The sequence below is a fragment of the Myotis myotis genome, unplaced genomic scaffold (assembly GCF_014108235.1).
Source record: "Myotis myotis isolate mMyoMyo1 unplaced genomic scaffold, mMyoMyo1.p scaffold_m19_p_6, whole genome shotgun sequence".
Taxonomy (NCBI): Eukaryota; Metazoa; Chordata; class Mammalia; order Chiroptera; family Vespertilionidae; genus Myotis; species Myotis myotis.
In genome coordinates, this window is record NW_023416368.1 from 42,448,450 (window position 1) to 42,464,220 (window position 15,771).

The window sequence follows — 15,771 nt, forward strand, 5'->3', positions numbered from 1 at the left end:
ACTTACCACAGTCATTATTGCTATCAAGTTTTTCCTGTGCTTTTTATTATTTATTTACTTACTTACTTCTTTACTTATTTATTTATTTTAAACCATACTATTTTCTTGATTTTTCAGTTATCTAGTTTAGCCTTATTCCTGAGTTTTTGTTTAGCTAAGTAATGAATTCATTATAGGTAAAAATAAAACTTTTTTGTAATGTTATTTTGCTACTCAAAGCACTGATATTCTGTGTCAGAGATGACATTTTCAGGTCATTTGATGTATTTTGAAAGTGCTATACCTCATATTTATGAATGCTCTGCTCTTGTTAGCATCAGGAATTCGCTTTCTCTTTTGAGGGCTAGGGAGGATGATGTGCTTCAGGTAGGTTAGAGACTCTGTTAGGTAAGTGAGAGCGTGAAGCAGTTTTGGGATTGATGGGGATGAGCAGAATCCCTGATAAATCAGAATCTTATCTGCATCTAACTTGAGACTCTGACACAATAGAACCCATGATGGAAATCCCTTGTTTTCTTAAAAAAAAAAAAAAAAGATTTCTCTATGTTCACCGCCTTCTCTTAAAACTCTCTCTGTCTCCCTTCCTCCCACTTTATCTCTATATAAATTTATCTGTCTTTGGAAATGTAAAATGAAAGTGCTAGAAGTTTAGCAGATTTGCATTTTAGGAATGTATCGCTCTGGATGGCAGTGGGGGTTGGGAGACCAGGTGGTCAGCTTCAGAGTGGTCCAAAAGAGAGGTGATTAAGGCCTGAGGTGAGGCGTTGGCTGGGGATATGGAAGAGGAGGAGATTAGATTTAAGTCATGTGCGAGGATGGTACTTCCTACAGGACAGAGAGGAGTCCAAGATGCCTTCCAGGTTTTGTATTCAGTAATTCAGTGAGATTGCCTAAGAGAACAGGACCAAGGAGGAGAGAGTTTGCTTGTTAAATGGTGTGAGTTGGAGATCGAAGTAGAGAGAGGGGATCATTAAAGCAACAAGATTTGGGAAGTGAGGAGTTACAGTAAGCACATCCCTAGACCTGAGGAAAGACACATCCTCTCCTGAACTGGGAGAGAAGGAGGAAAGGAAGGATGGGCAAATTGCGCCAATCAGAAACAGTTTTGAGGGAGACAGGAAATGAGGAACCATGAAATGTGTCATAGGTGAATGTCTATGAAAGAACAACAGGAATCCTTTTTTATGAGAAGCTTCATATAAACTATCTTATATTAAATGTTTCTTAATAAAAGTTTTTTCCCATAAAACATAATATCTTCATATTTACATATATCAACCCCCTTTTTAAAAATAGCTAACTCTTAACTCTTCACTTGGTTATCTATCTCACCCTTTATTATTTCATCAAGGCAACCAGATTTCCTGACATTTATAGCTACTTAACATGTAAGCTTTTTCAAAAAGTCTTGCTAAAGTATAATTATCTTTGAAATATAGAGCCAACTTTACTTAAATCGGAAGAATGCTGGCTAAAATCATTCCTTAAAGAATTTTAATGGATGGTTCTGTGGTGTGTGTTGGTTTAAGTTTTTGTCATGGTAAGGGGAAAGGTCTGTGTACCACAGGAAAAAAGTGCTGGTGTGTGCCAAGTATAACATTAACGTTGGTTTTCAAGTATCTTGTTCTTCATGAAGCATAGCAAACCAGCCTTAAATTTTAGGTTGCTGTTGCTGCCTAAAGTAAAATTGGTGAATTGTTATTTTAAGTCATTTCCTTTTGTCATTTCTGGGGAATCACGCCCTAGTTGACCTCTCCACCCACAAGAATCTCAGCTAGAAAAGACGTACAGCTCTCACAGACGCTCTAGCAGCTAGCCCATGTGGCCTGTCTCTGTGATGCCTGCTTCCCTAGGATGTCACTCATCTTCTGCTCTTGCAACCAGCTTCCACCCCCTCCTAACCACTCCTCCCCCAAACCCAGTGTCCAGGGGAACAGTCTTCAAAGCTCCCATCTAGTTTGTCACAAATTCTGTGCTTCAGAATTTCCCCAAATTCTAGATTTCTTGCATTTCCAAGGAACATCATCAAAGGCTCCCATATATTCTGTTTTGGATACTCCTATCTAAATTCTCAAACTCAGATAAAAGAACCTCCAGACCCCCAGGCCATTCGCTTCATCAGATCCTTACTCAAGGATTTCATGTTTATATTTTTATTCTTGCATACAGATATTGAGAGCATTACCCACTGGAACAGATGCCACCCTCATAAAATAGTTTTTCAGACCATATAATGTTTACATGTTGCTTGTTTAGGTCAAAACCTCATACCAAACACTGTTTTTCATATCCTTCTAAGATCATTCCTAAAACAATGTCTCTTCAACTCTTCCTTACCTTAACCGTATTAATTTCCATCAGATAAATTTTGTTTAGTTTGCTTAATATCCCTCCCCCAGATATGCTAATTTTATACTCAGCCTTTTTTGATACAGTGTTCTAATATCAAGGGTCCATTTCTCAATATCAGATTTACAGAAAACAAAAAATTTAATAAAGTTTGATCTTTTCCGTTTGGAATGATATTAAATGTTTTGTAAAGAAAGATATCACCAGGCCTCAGAAAAATTTCATGAGGGATTTCTCCCCTCCTGCTCTTTATACAGATTACTGCTAATTGTGACCTAGTTTTTCTTTATTCTGAATGTATACATATTGATGAATTTAGACTTCATGACTCTTTTCTTTTCTACTTGTTACTAAAATAAACTCTGAGACTTATTTTAGAAAAGGTGCTTATGTGACTTAATTGACTTTATGTAGACAAAGATAACTGAGTGCCCTGAAATGCCACAGATAGCTACAGATAGCAAAGTTTAACACAGTCATAGTTGCTCCTTGCCAACAAAAAGAAGACACCTAGATATTTTTCTTTTGGAAGGTTTTATTCATTGGGGCAGATTTATTTATTTTATAGTATAATGCAAACAGTTGTTGGATGGGCTGGTGGGATTATGAATGAATTTTTTAAAATAACATGCTTCACATTTTTAATAAAAATATAAAAATAAAGCTCATTATTAAAAAGAGTTCCTAATGTGTTAGTATTTATCATATATTTAAAGTTGGCCTTGAAAATAGTACCTCTTATAATACATTTCTAAAAATAAGGATTACTACTGTCTTGATAATAGTTTTTAGATATTTTATCCCTAAATGCAATTTACTATGTACAAACAATTTTATCTGTTTTTAAATATTGAGCAGACTTCTTCCCCCCCCCCAGCTTTACTGAGGTATGCTTGACAAATAAAAATTGTATATATCTAAGTTATACAATGTAATTTTTTAAAGTATACAATAAACTTAATATTCACATATTGAGCAGACATTTTTCTTGATAAGCATGAGTTTATTTTTTTACTTTTAAAATGTAATCTAATTTTAAAATAATCATTGTATGTTAGTGTTTAATGTTAAAATGTTATGGATTATTACACTTAGAATGTTCGCTTTACTCATCGATAGTCTGGTCAATTTTAAATAGGAATATTTTGTGCCTCTCTAGCTTATGATGATGTCCCTGCTACATAAAACTAAGTATCCTATATAATAAAAGCCTAATATGCTAAGTGTCCGGTTGTCGTTTCAACCAATCAAAGCGTAATATGCTGCTGATATGCTAAGGCCACTCAACCACTTGCTATTATGTGCACTGACCACCAGGGGGCAGATTGTCAACCGGTTGATCACTCGCTATGACGTGCACTGACCACCAAGGGGCAGATGCTCCTACTGGTAGGTTAGCTTACTGCTGGGGTCCGGCCGATGGGGATTGAGCGAGACGGGCCGGACATGCCCTGGAGCCCTCCCACGGTCCCTCCCCACCTGGCCAACCTCCCATGTCCCTCCCCAGTCCCAATTGTGCACTAAGGGGGGTCCCTAGGCCTGGCCTGCGCCCTCTCACAATCCGGGACCCCTCAGGGGATGTCGGAGAGCTGGTTTCAGCCCGACAAGGGACCCCACTGGTACACGAATTCATGCACTGGGCCTCGAGTCTGTATATATAAAAGCCTAAGTAACTGTCCCACCAGTAGCTATGATGCACAATGACCACCAGGGAGCAGACACTCTGACCAGTAGCTATGACATGCACTGACCACCAGGGGGCAGACGCTCAATGCAAGAGCTGCTGAGCTGTGGTGACTTGGCAGCTGCGGTTCTCAGGTGACACACCCGGAACCAGAGAGGAGGGAGCCCGATTCCAGAGTGTGTCACCTGAGAACCACCCTCTCGCAGTCCGGGACCCCTCAGCGGATGTGGGAGAGCGGGTTTCAACCAGATCCCCGCAGGCCAGGCCAAGGGACCCACCAGTGCACAAATCCGGTATTTAAATATTCTTTAACTTCTTTTAGTCAAGATACACACTGATGCTTTAAAATGAGTGAGTTATCTTTGGCCAGCAGGTATCTAGACACTTAGCTCCTTTGTCAAGGAAAGGTAATTGAAGAGTGGAAGCTCCTTTCAACGTCTGGAAAAAGGCCATGTCCTGGACGCTTACCAAACTGGTTGGACATCAGGCCATGAAATGAAAACTGCATGATAAAACTGATAGATGATCTTATTTAGGCCATGATCCAAGATCCAGCACATTGATTGTTCTTTACTCTCCTGAGCCTTTAAAGGACCCCAAAGAATGTCTGAGAGAACATTTGAACCTCACCTCACTTGAAAGGAGCGCTAGTTCTGGAAGTTGCTTTTTTTGTTTTGTTTTTTTGTTAAGCCTCACCAGAGGATATTTTTTCCATTGGTTTTTAGAGGAAGTGGAAGAGAGGGAGGGATGGAGAGAAAGAGAGAGAGAGAGAGAGAGAGAGAGAGAGAGAGAGAGAGAGATTAATGTGAAAGAGACATATTGGTTGCCTCCCACACTTGCCCAGGACCAACAATGGAACCTGCGACCCTTCGGTGCACAGGCCGACATTCTAACCACTGACTCACACTAGCCAGAGCTGGAGGTTGCTTTTAATCCCGAATCTCCTTTATTTTCCCCAGAGGAGTCAGTGCTCATAATTTGGTATTAGTCTTTATTACACTATCAGATCACACCAATTTTTGTTTTTGGTGTCATTTCTTGTTTTTGGTGTCAATACTTACAATACAATTATTAAGTTTAAACAAATGAAATTTTTGAACAGAGAATTATACATTCTTGCTCAATAAATATTTGTATTACTGTGTGCCAGACACCGGGCTAGGAACCGGGGAGCCCGTGCTGTAGGAAGATGTCTCTGCATGTTGTGTGCACCTGAGTGTATGTGCAGGTACAGAGCCTCCTTTGCGAAAGCTGCAGCTGATTTTGCCGTGTTGAAACATCAACGCATTGTTTTAATTTTTAAAGGTGAAGCTGACATTAGAAAATGCATATGCTGTGAAAAAGGAAACGACTCAACAGAGACAGAAAAATGCACAATCGAAAACAGAAGGTGATTTAGTCAAACTTCTATGGGGAGAAGAGATTGAAGGTAGCCAGCAGAATGTGCTAAACATCGCTCATGTGGTTATGTATCTCACACTAGAGCTGGACTCCGAGACCTCAAAGGAGGAGGTGAGTCTTCTCAAAAGTGCAGGGAAAACAGAGGACCTTGTATAGTCTTCCGAGTGAAGAATAAGCACTTTTCTCAGTCATTCTGTCTTCATATGTTTTTGGTATGTCTCTTGCTTCTTCTAATTGCAGTAAATTTTAACTGACAAGCTCAGTGAGTCCATTTGTAGAGATTAGTGAAATACTTGAATTTGTTTCTGCTGTCTTCTTTAAAAATTCTGTTTGAACTGGTTTTCCAGAATACATATTTGGAAATATATATTGATTTCAGAGAGGAAGGGGGAGAGAGATAGAAACATCAATGATGAGAGAGAATCATTGATCAGATGCCCCCTGCACACCCTCTACTGGGGATCGAGCCCACAACCCTGGCATGTGCCCTGACTGGGAATCAAACCGTGACCTCTTGGTTCATAGGTGGACACTCAACCAATGAGCCACACTGGCCAGGCTTCTATGATATTTCCTTACCTATTTTGATTGCTTGTATCATTGCTTGTATCAAACTATTTTGGGTTGCTTGTATCATTATTATTCTTGTTCTCTTTTTATGTGTGATTCCTCTTAAATTTTTATCACATTTGTCTTACAAGATTCTAAAGTTAAACACTATCTGCACCGCTTTTCAAAATAACTCAAAGCTTTAGTATGCCTTAATTTCAATCATCCCCCCCTTCACCTACATTTTATTGTCATCAATATCTTAGTGCCATCATTTTTTTTCATTCCACAAATTAGCACAATTATACTATTATTACTAATAATTATTATATTTTATACTTTATGAAAATATATAAATCATATATTATAAAATTACATATTTCAGAGATGAACCTTCTTTAAGTTTACATATATGCTTAGCAATTTCTTTACTCACCATTCTTTCTTATATCTTAGACTGTCCTTACATGGTATTTTTCTCTTCTTCCTAAAACATATATGTTAGAAATTTCTTTCTAGTGACAGTCTGTTCCTGATAAATTGTTTTTGTTATTTATCTGTTGATGTGTTTTTCACCCCTTCCTGAAAGGTAGTTTTTATAATTCTACTTTGTATTAGTCAGAATAGGCCAGTTGCTATAATAAAGAACCCTCTTGTCTCAGTGATAACATAATGGAAGTTTATTTCTCATTTCAATGTAAATGTTCCTGTCTGTGTGGCTGTGTGATCCAGGCCCTTCCTCTAGTGGTTCCATTCTTCCCAAGAGCTTCCCAGTCCTCTGCTGCATCCAGTTGGCCAATGTGAGAAGAGTGGAAGCATGCCGTAACATCTGGCATATTTCAGAGGCCTGGCTTCAAAGCAGCAACATCACTTCTGCTCATGTGCCAGTGCCTAGAACTAGTTATATGCTCTCCCCTGATACAAGGAGGTAGGAAATGTAGTCTTCCTGTGTGGCCGGGAAGAAGATGGGGTCAAGACATGGTATTGCTTATGCCAGCCAGGTAAAAAGTGATTTTTTTCTCTAATCTGTTTGAAGATAGTATTCCTTTGTCCTCAGACTTCCATAATTGCTGTTAAGTCTACTGTCAGTCATTCCTCTGTAAGACATGTCTTTTATTTTCTTTCTTCATTATAGCTTCTGCTATGTCCATAGTTTTTTTTAACCTCTCCATTGTGTTTAATATTTACAGTTTTATTTTTAGGAGTTTCTGAAAATTTTCTAACTATACGAATATAGATCTACAGTGCTGTTCCTGGTAGTCTCCTGTTGCTTGCTCATCTTAGTGATTCCATACTTTATTTCTCTAAGCATTTCATACAGAGTTCTCTGCTCTGAATCTACCCATCCCACTATCTCTAAGTCCTGAGTCTGACTGTGGTGGCTTGTCTTCTTACGTCCTTGGAGATCATTGGTGAAACTTGCTGCTTGATTTTATCTTTGGGAGTCCAACATTCTAAAGTGGGAATGTGTTCCTTCAGAGAGAGTTTGCTGCTTCTGCTTCTGCTTCTGCCACTGGCCTGGGGTTTACTCAAGGATCTAGGTGTAACACACTGGTCTTAGGCTTAGCTCATCTACTGAGCCGCTAGTCCAGTGCTCAGTGTCCTCATCAAATATGGTAGGCATCAGCCCTCAGGACAGCCCTGCCTCTGCCTTTCTGCCCACCACTCCCCACTCCCAGCTGAGGCCCCAGCATGCTTTGCAGTGGTGGGGAAGGGGGTGTGGAAGGGTATGGAGAGGGTGTCCTTGGAAACCCTCTACTTCTTACATACCCAGCAGTTCAAACAAGTATGTTTTGGTCATGGATCTAGTTGTTTTATAACACAGGAGTCGCTTACAGCATCTAGTTTACCATAATGCTTGGAGCAGAAGTGGGATCTAAAATTAGGTTTTACCTAATTTGCATTTCTTTGCTTTTGAAATCTTTGCAGTCTGTATTCTCAGTGCCAAAGCCATTTTTCACAAGGGGTGTATTTCCCTGGGTTGCTTTCTTCATATATCAAAATTTAGTCACTGATTCAAAAGGAAAAGAAGGGATTTACTTATACATATTTTTTTTAATATATTTTATTGATTTTTTACAGAGAGAAGGGAGAGAGATAGAGAGTTAGAAACATCGATGAGAGAGAAACATCGATCAGCTGCCTCCTGCACATCCCCCACTGGGGAAGTGCCCGCAACCCAGGTACATGCCCTTGACCGGAATCGAACCCGGGACCCCTCAGTCCGCAGGCCGACGCTCTATCCACTGAGCCAAACCGGTTTCGGCAGATATTTTTATTATTTTCTCTGTTCTGAAATGCCTAGAGACCTAGAGTTAATCATCCTAATTTCTTGCATGTATGATTAGTCCTTTATACCTTTAAAACAAATGAGAAGTTTAACCATTTATTGTGTAAAACACACACTAAGTTTCTGGGATGGTAGCACTCTGCCTCTTTCTAGGTTGTCTGAGAGTAGGATGCTGCTGAGGCCTTTTGTTATCCTTGCCTTTCTTTCCATGGGAAAGTGTGTAGATGTTTCTCAGTCTGTTGACAGTCCTGTATCAACACTGATCAAGAGAGGCTTTTTATTCTCATTGAATAGAGTGGGAGTTGCTGCAAATGCGTGCTGCTAGCAAGTGCTTAAAAATACAGCTAATTAAATTGGTTAGGAATTGTAGAGCTTGCCGGCGCGTTAACAGTGAGGTTTTCCAGACTGGTTCTGCAGCAGTTGGCATAGAGGTTTTCTCAAAGGACCTTTCTTTACTGGTATGACTTATCTTACAATAAGATGTCATAGGGTCATTTTGTTTTCCTGTGAGTGACATATCTAAGAAAAGCTTGTTTTCTTTGAATTAAATATTTAGAAATTTCACAAAATGAATCAAAGGAAATATGGTTATTTGTTTAAAGTGGTATTTGTTATTTGGCTACATACAATACATTTATTGACTAGCAAAGTTTTAAATGTATAAGTAGACATAACAGAAGATCTTAACTGATGTTTGACTTAATTTCTAGAGATAAAGTGTTTAACTGTTTTTACACTAAAAATATTGCAAGAAGATTTGAGTTGTTAGGCAGAGTGTATGGCCAACACATTCCATAGCAATTTGCATATATTGAATTTGTTTATTAATAAGCACAAAAAGCAGATGTGTATAGTTTGTCATTATTTATATTTGTCCTAATGTAAAAGTTGCCAAGATATACATACCATGTCACATAATTACTTCTTGTAAAAAGAGACCAAAGCAAGAAGTAGAACAGTCTTAGAGAGAGAACCAAGGAAAATATCTGATAATATTTTAAGAGTTTGGGCTTTCAATAGTGGCTCTATTAATATTTATGCATATTGCCATTAAACAGTATTAGTGGAAACTACTCTGAATTCTCCAAGGATTCTATCTGGAAATTTGTATTTTGCCTGCTTTTTATTTGCCTTGTAAGAAAAATGTCATGTTGCTTTAAGTAACAGCAAAAAAGTGAGGTCCAGAATGATTCATCCCTTTGGTAAAAGTTCTAGCACAGTGCATATCCTGATTTTGAAATTTGTTATTTTGTTAAAACTTCATGTTTCCTGGGAACAGACTCCTCTTGAAAATTGAAAAGTAGTAAGCATTCTGAGATTTATCCTATAGATCTAGTATTTTACATAATTTAAAATGTGCTGTTTTTTAAAGACTTCATTTAGATTAATTTGTGGTAGGAAAACCCTTTCAAAATTTATAATATTATAATGTTTCTTTCTTCCTATCTGCATTACTCTAATGTAGTTTTGTGTTCTCACTTTTTAATTTCAGTATTGTTTTGGGGTTAAATAAAGATTTAATAATTTAACAAATTCACCAAAAATGACAAATATGATCCTTTTAAAGTCAGTATGAAAGTAATTAAATTTAAGGACTCCTAAAAGTTACATATGATATCTACACAGATACCATATGTGTAAAAATATTTGTATAATGAAATATAATAAAATATTCATGTTAGAATTTATTGTAAAGGGGATTAAAGTTTAAAACATTGTTTGAAATTATTACAACTAATTAGTGTCCTATTCAGTATATATTTTGACATCATGACCAATTTTGACAGTCTCTAACTTATATTTTCAACTGCGTTAAAATTCTAAGCATATATCTCTTCTTATGTTTGAGTAAAACTACTGAAACTGAAAAGATTCTTTTTATTGTTGTTCTTTTTTTTAATACAAACTGAACTTTCCATGACAAAAAAATAATGACTGGAAAATTTGAGGAGTGTGATCATTTTTGTTTCTTTGTTTTCATTTAACAGCAAGAAATTCTTTATCATTACCCAGTGTCTGATGCATCTCAGAAACTTAAAAGTGTGAGAGGGATATTTCTCACGCTGTGTGACATGCTGGAAAATGTAACTGGGACGCAAGTTACTAGGTAATAATTAATTTTTACTTAGCTTTAATTATTTTTCTTTCAAGTTCTTTACCTTGATTCTGACAAAATGCTAATAGAAATATCTATTATACAAATATATTAGTATCTATAATGTAGCTATATCTGCATACTTTGCTTCTCACCTAAGTAATTTCTACCAGTCATCTTTTTAAAGTATCGGTTCTCAATATGGCTGTAGATCTGGGTGTTCTGGTACACTTCAAATCACAAAGTTGGACCAGTGACCTATACTTTAGAACTTATTTTATGAAGGTGGTATCCCTTAAGCATGGTATTATGATGAGTTTTGGCTTTTTCATGATTTTATCTTGATTGTTAACTTGCTGGGTGGGTAATACTTTGTGGTTGGTAAGAATGACTAAGTGCTTATTTTTCTTATGATTCTTGCAACAGTGATAGAAAAATACAGAATATACTTTAGGAGGCATATTTAGAATGCAGTATCATCTGTGCAAATTTTTTCAGTGATGGATAAGCAAGACTGATATCAAATAATTTTTGGAAAAATTAAATACATCATATAGTCAATTATACAACAAAGTATACCATTCTACACTGACTTAACCAGCCCTGACTTTGAGATGCCATAGTTAACTTATGGGAAGAGGAGGCTCAACAGCTTTTAAGTTTTGTTTTGGGATTGGTTTTTCTTTCATACAATAAGTCTCTGAAGTATAAGCTATTTTCTTCCTTAATATTTCAACAATCTTTGACTTTACAAAAATAGTTTATCTCAAATTTTAAGAGGCCTAAAATACTGATAAAATGTCAAGTTGGATTTTCTAGGCTTTAACTTTCCTTTTTCCATCTTCTGGTAAAAATGACATCACTCCAACAGTGTCCTTAAGGAACATGTTTAAATCTGACTTACATTTTGTTTACTTGTTTATGTAGCTGTGTCCCATATTGAATATCACCTTATAAGCTGGGACCATGTCTTCCTTTTTTTGTAATCTCTTTAGTAAAGCAAGTTCATACGCAGGCATCAGACCTGATATATTAAATTAACACACTGGGATGGAAGCTTTCTTATTTATTTATTTTTTTTATTACTGTTATGGATATACTTTTGTTTGAGTTTTTGTGAGGTTTTTAAAAACTACTTCAGAATATATTTTTGTTGTGCGATTATCTTTTCTGTGTGGCAGTTAGGGATATGCCAAGAAATGTGCTTGTTAGGCATGCAGTTCTTAAATCATACCATATGCAATCTTTTCTGAATGACTTTATAATCTTAAAACATTTAAAGATATTCTAACTTTATTTTTTCTTAGCTCGTCCCTTCTTTTAAATGGGAAACAAACTCATGTGGCTTATTGGAAAGAATCTGACAAGTTGTTGTTAATTGGCCTGCCTGCTGAAGAGTAAGTTGAGGGTTTTATTGACCTTAAAGTCATGTCTCAAATACTGCTAACGTAGTCTGTTTCATTAAAATTATGCCATTTTCGTCAAAAGGCACACTCCTTAAACAGCTTTACGATTTAAAGGTCTGTTGGACTAGTACAATAACTGTGTGTTCATGTGATGTGAATTTTTGTAAACCCATACTTGCAAAACAACCCAGCTTTTCATAAACCCACCCACAGGCTTTGAGCAGTCTCCTGTGCTATTTTATATAAGGGACTGAGCACCTGCGGATTTTGATATCCATGAAGGGTCCTAGAACCAAAACCTGCAGATAGCTTGAGCCTCTTCACAGCATGTCCCTGGGCTAACCCCACAGCAAGATCCAAAATAGAGAAAGGGGGAAGCTGCAAGACCTTTTATGACTTAGTTTTAAAATAGAGACACTATCATTTCCACTATCATTTCCATATATATTCTTTGTTGGAGTGAGTTACCTAGTCCAGCCCACACTCAAGGGGAAGAAATGAAGCTCCATCTCGAGAGGAAGAGTATCATGTTTAACATCACAAACAGGCTACAGTGAAAAATATTAAATGGATTATGTTTTTAAGGTGACTTCAGTTTTCAACAGAGACATGATCTATCATAAATTTGGGGTTCAAAATTTTAACACGATGGGATAATGGTGTTATGATATACGCTAAATGATGGCTCTCTTTAACAAACTAATGTGTGTTTTTCTATCTAAAAGGGGACTATAGTCGTCCCTTGCTATCTGCAGGGTTTTAGTTCCAGGACCCTACATGGCTACCAAAATCCACAGATGCTCAAGTAGCTTGTATAAAATAGCACAGGACCCTGCTAGGAGACTGCCCAAGGCCAGTGGGTTGGATTATGAAAAGCTGGGTTGTTTTGCAAGTGTGGGTTTACAAAATTGTGGAACATCCATAATAAGATACTTTAGGGTAAATCATTTGTCTTTATTGTTTTAGTATCCCAGAAGGCAAAAGAAAAACAAAATACAATGTCAAGATAAAGGCAGCATAGGCCATGAGGAAGGGGAGAGGAAGCCCAGCTAAGGAACTGGGCAGAGGCTACAAACTTGGTCTGCTTCTTTCAGATATGCATCATTTGCTTATGCTACAAATAAACAAATGTTTTTACCTTTTTTAGAGTTCCTCTTCCTCAGCTAAGGAATATGATAGAAAATGTTGCCCAAACCTTAAAATTTATGTATGGTTCTTTAGATAGGTAAGTACTTCTTTGAATTGAATCTCAAGTTTTAAGTGTCTGAGCCTAAATCACCTCTTGCACTTACTACTATTCCTTCATTGGCAAGTTAGTTGTTTGAGGTTTTTTTCCCCTCCTTATTTTCTCATCCTTTATTACTGGCTTTTAATTATAGCTCTAAGCAGTTTTTCATTTCATCCCTTGCTGCTTCTTTTTTTGGTCTCATATGTTACTTTAGTGAAATAGTAATGAACTACAATTATATTTTGATTTGATATATTTCTGTAGGGGTAAATGTAAGAGCATTTGTTCATAACAGAAGATTTTAAGTGTTGTTGTTTTTTTTATGTGTGTGTTTTTCTGGTTACAATACCAGTGTCAAATTCACTATCCTAAAATGTGATACTTCTAAAATTTTTTTCAAGTAAAAATGAATGCACTATTAAAATTTAAAAAAATCACAATAGACTGTTTAGTTTCCTATGTATCCTTCTGTGTATTTTCTATATAATATGAATACTCTCCTTTTGAACACATGTGTGCTCATACTATATATTTTTTTCTGCCTCTTGCTTTTTTACCTTACCCCATAATGTAATGCATCTTTCTTGATCTGAAGAAGGATAGTTGAGGTAACTGTTCAATATTTTAACAGGTAAAATTATGGTGGAAAATATATTTTTCTCTTTGTGGGATTTTTATAAGTCCCAGTACCTAAAGAGCTAAAATGATACCTTTGCTTTCAAAGTCTTCAGCGTCTATCAGTACATAAATCAATCAGTTTATACACTTTTCCAAGCCTAGTAGTATCAGCTCTCTGCTTCTCTATGTAGATTTTTGCTGTCCCTGTTCTCAAAGCAGTCTTAGGGATTTTCTGTGATTGTGCCATCTGGGAAAATTGTCTGGTTTGCAGTGTTCTCCAACAGCTGCTTAGGAGACACATTCCTCTCAATTACTTACTTGTTAGCATTTTCCAAATGTGTGAACTACAAAAGGCCAGGCAGCCACAAACAGGCTTTTACCATTTATCAATGAGGACATTTTTAACCTATGAAGTGTAAGGATGTGGTTATAAACTATCTCCTTACATTTACACTAGATGAGCAAAGCTTGCTATGTTTTACCCTAATTAAAGCTTTCTGTTTTCATAAAATCAGAGATAATCAAAGAATAAACTCCTGCAATAAATTCTATTCATGAAGATGATCAGTTGGAGTTGTTCTGCAGATTTCGGTGGAGTAGTTTGGGGGCAGAGATACTTTTACTTTCTCTGAAGTTCATCTTGAAATTTAGCTTCCATTGATTTGGAAGGTAGCCATTGGTTGCCAAGATGGCAACAAACTGAACTAGTTTCTTCTTGTTCAAGTGGGAATTTGAAAAGCAAACCATAAATGTGAAGATCCACTGAGTTCTTAAAACCAAAAAGCAGTATGTATCCAATATGTTGTTAATAGTCGTTTTGCAATTTTTAATAACAAGATTTTTTCTGATTATGAAAGATATGAAAGGCCTTTTGAGCCACAGAAAACTGATTGTACATAAACAAAATTTAGTGTTGTGATCAAATTAAAGATATAACAGTTTCCCTCACCATTCCCAGCCAGTCCATCAGCAAGTCCATTTCAGCCAATCCATCCATTTCTCTCCATCTTCACTATTACCCTCTCTAACTATAGCCATCTCTCACTACTATAGTAAACTCCTAACTGGTTTCCTTGCCTCCATTGTTGCCACTTTAATTAGTTGCCCTTTTTTTTCAAATTTAATTAATTTTTTATTGAATTTTCTGGGGTGATATCTATAATAATAAAAGCATCATATGCTAATTAGACCAGATGTCCTTCTGGGCATCCTTCCAGATGACCTGAGGACGAAGCCGGGGCTGCGAGGGAAGCCTGGGTCCCGGGTGCCTGCCTGCAGCCGGAGGGAAGCCCGGGTCCTGGGTACCAGAGGGAAGCCGGTGCTGGCAGCCAGGGGAAGGAAGGCCTACTCTTGCATGAATTTCATGCATCGGGCCTCTAGTAGGTTAATATAGGTTTCAGGTGTACAATCCTATAATAGACCATCTGTATATTGTATTTTATATTCACAATCCCAAGTCAAGTCCACTTTAATTAATTTCCAAATGCAGTTAGAGTGATCTTTCTACAATATCTGGCTCCTACCTACCTTTCTGATTTTGGATCTCAAACCACACCCACCCCTCTGCACCATTCTGTAGGCACCTGGCCAACCTTGTTTCCCCCCTTTGGCTTTTGCACTCTGCTCCCACTGGACCTTCTAGACATTGGCATCTCAGCTTAAATGCCCCATTCTAAGAGACTCTTCTCCAACCATTTGGTCTAAAATAGCCAACCAGTTACATCACACATTCACAAGGCCCTGTTCTATGCACAGTCCTTTGTAAGTGTTCATGTTTTTACTGTTTGTTCACTTGTCTTTCTCCACTAGAATGTGACCGCCATAGGAGCAGAGACCTTGTCTTTTGTCTTGATATTTTTATTGCTATACAGCAGTACAAATATCAAGACAAAAGACAAGAACAAAATATCAAGAGCATACTAGGCACTCAAGTAATTTGCTGAATGAATCAGTGAGTAGTATTCTGCTAATATTACCAATTACATTACCCAGTGAGCTATTCCAATGAATGTTGCAGCAATGTTGTATTATTTGGCAATGTTGTATTATTTTACATGGCTAAAACCAAGTCTCTTCCTCTTTTGAATTTTTCAATAATTATGCTTTCCTTAAAGAGGGGAGGAAATAACTTAGGTTAATTTATGTGCTTAC

At 37.0% G+C, this 15,771-nt stretch overlaps 1 protein-coding gene across 1 annotated transcript in view; it reads left to right on the plus strand.

Annotated features, from left to right (window-relative positions):
- The window catches only part of INTU (inturned planar cell polarity protein), a 59,398-nt gene that overhangs the window by 12,996 nt on the left and 30,631 nt on the right, over positions 1-15,771 (plus strand). The window contains exons 4-7 of the mRNA XM_036315493.1: positions 5,339-5,545; positions 10,262-10,380; positions 11,676-11,765; positions 12,922-12,999. Coding sequence (XP_036171386.1) covers positions 5,339-5,545; positions 10,262-10,380; positions 11,676-11,765; positions 12,922-12,999 — 494 coding nt within the window. The remainder of the gene's footprint in view (positions 1-5,338; positions 5,546-10,261; positions 10,381-11,675; positions 11,766-12,921; positions 13,000-15,771) is intronic.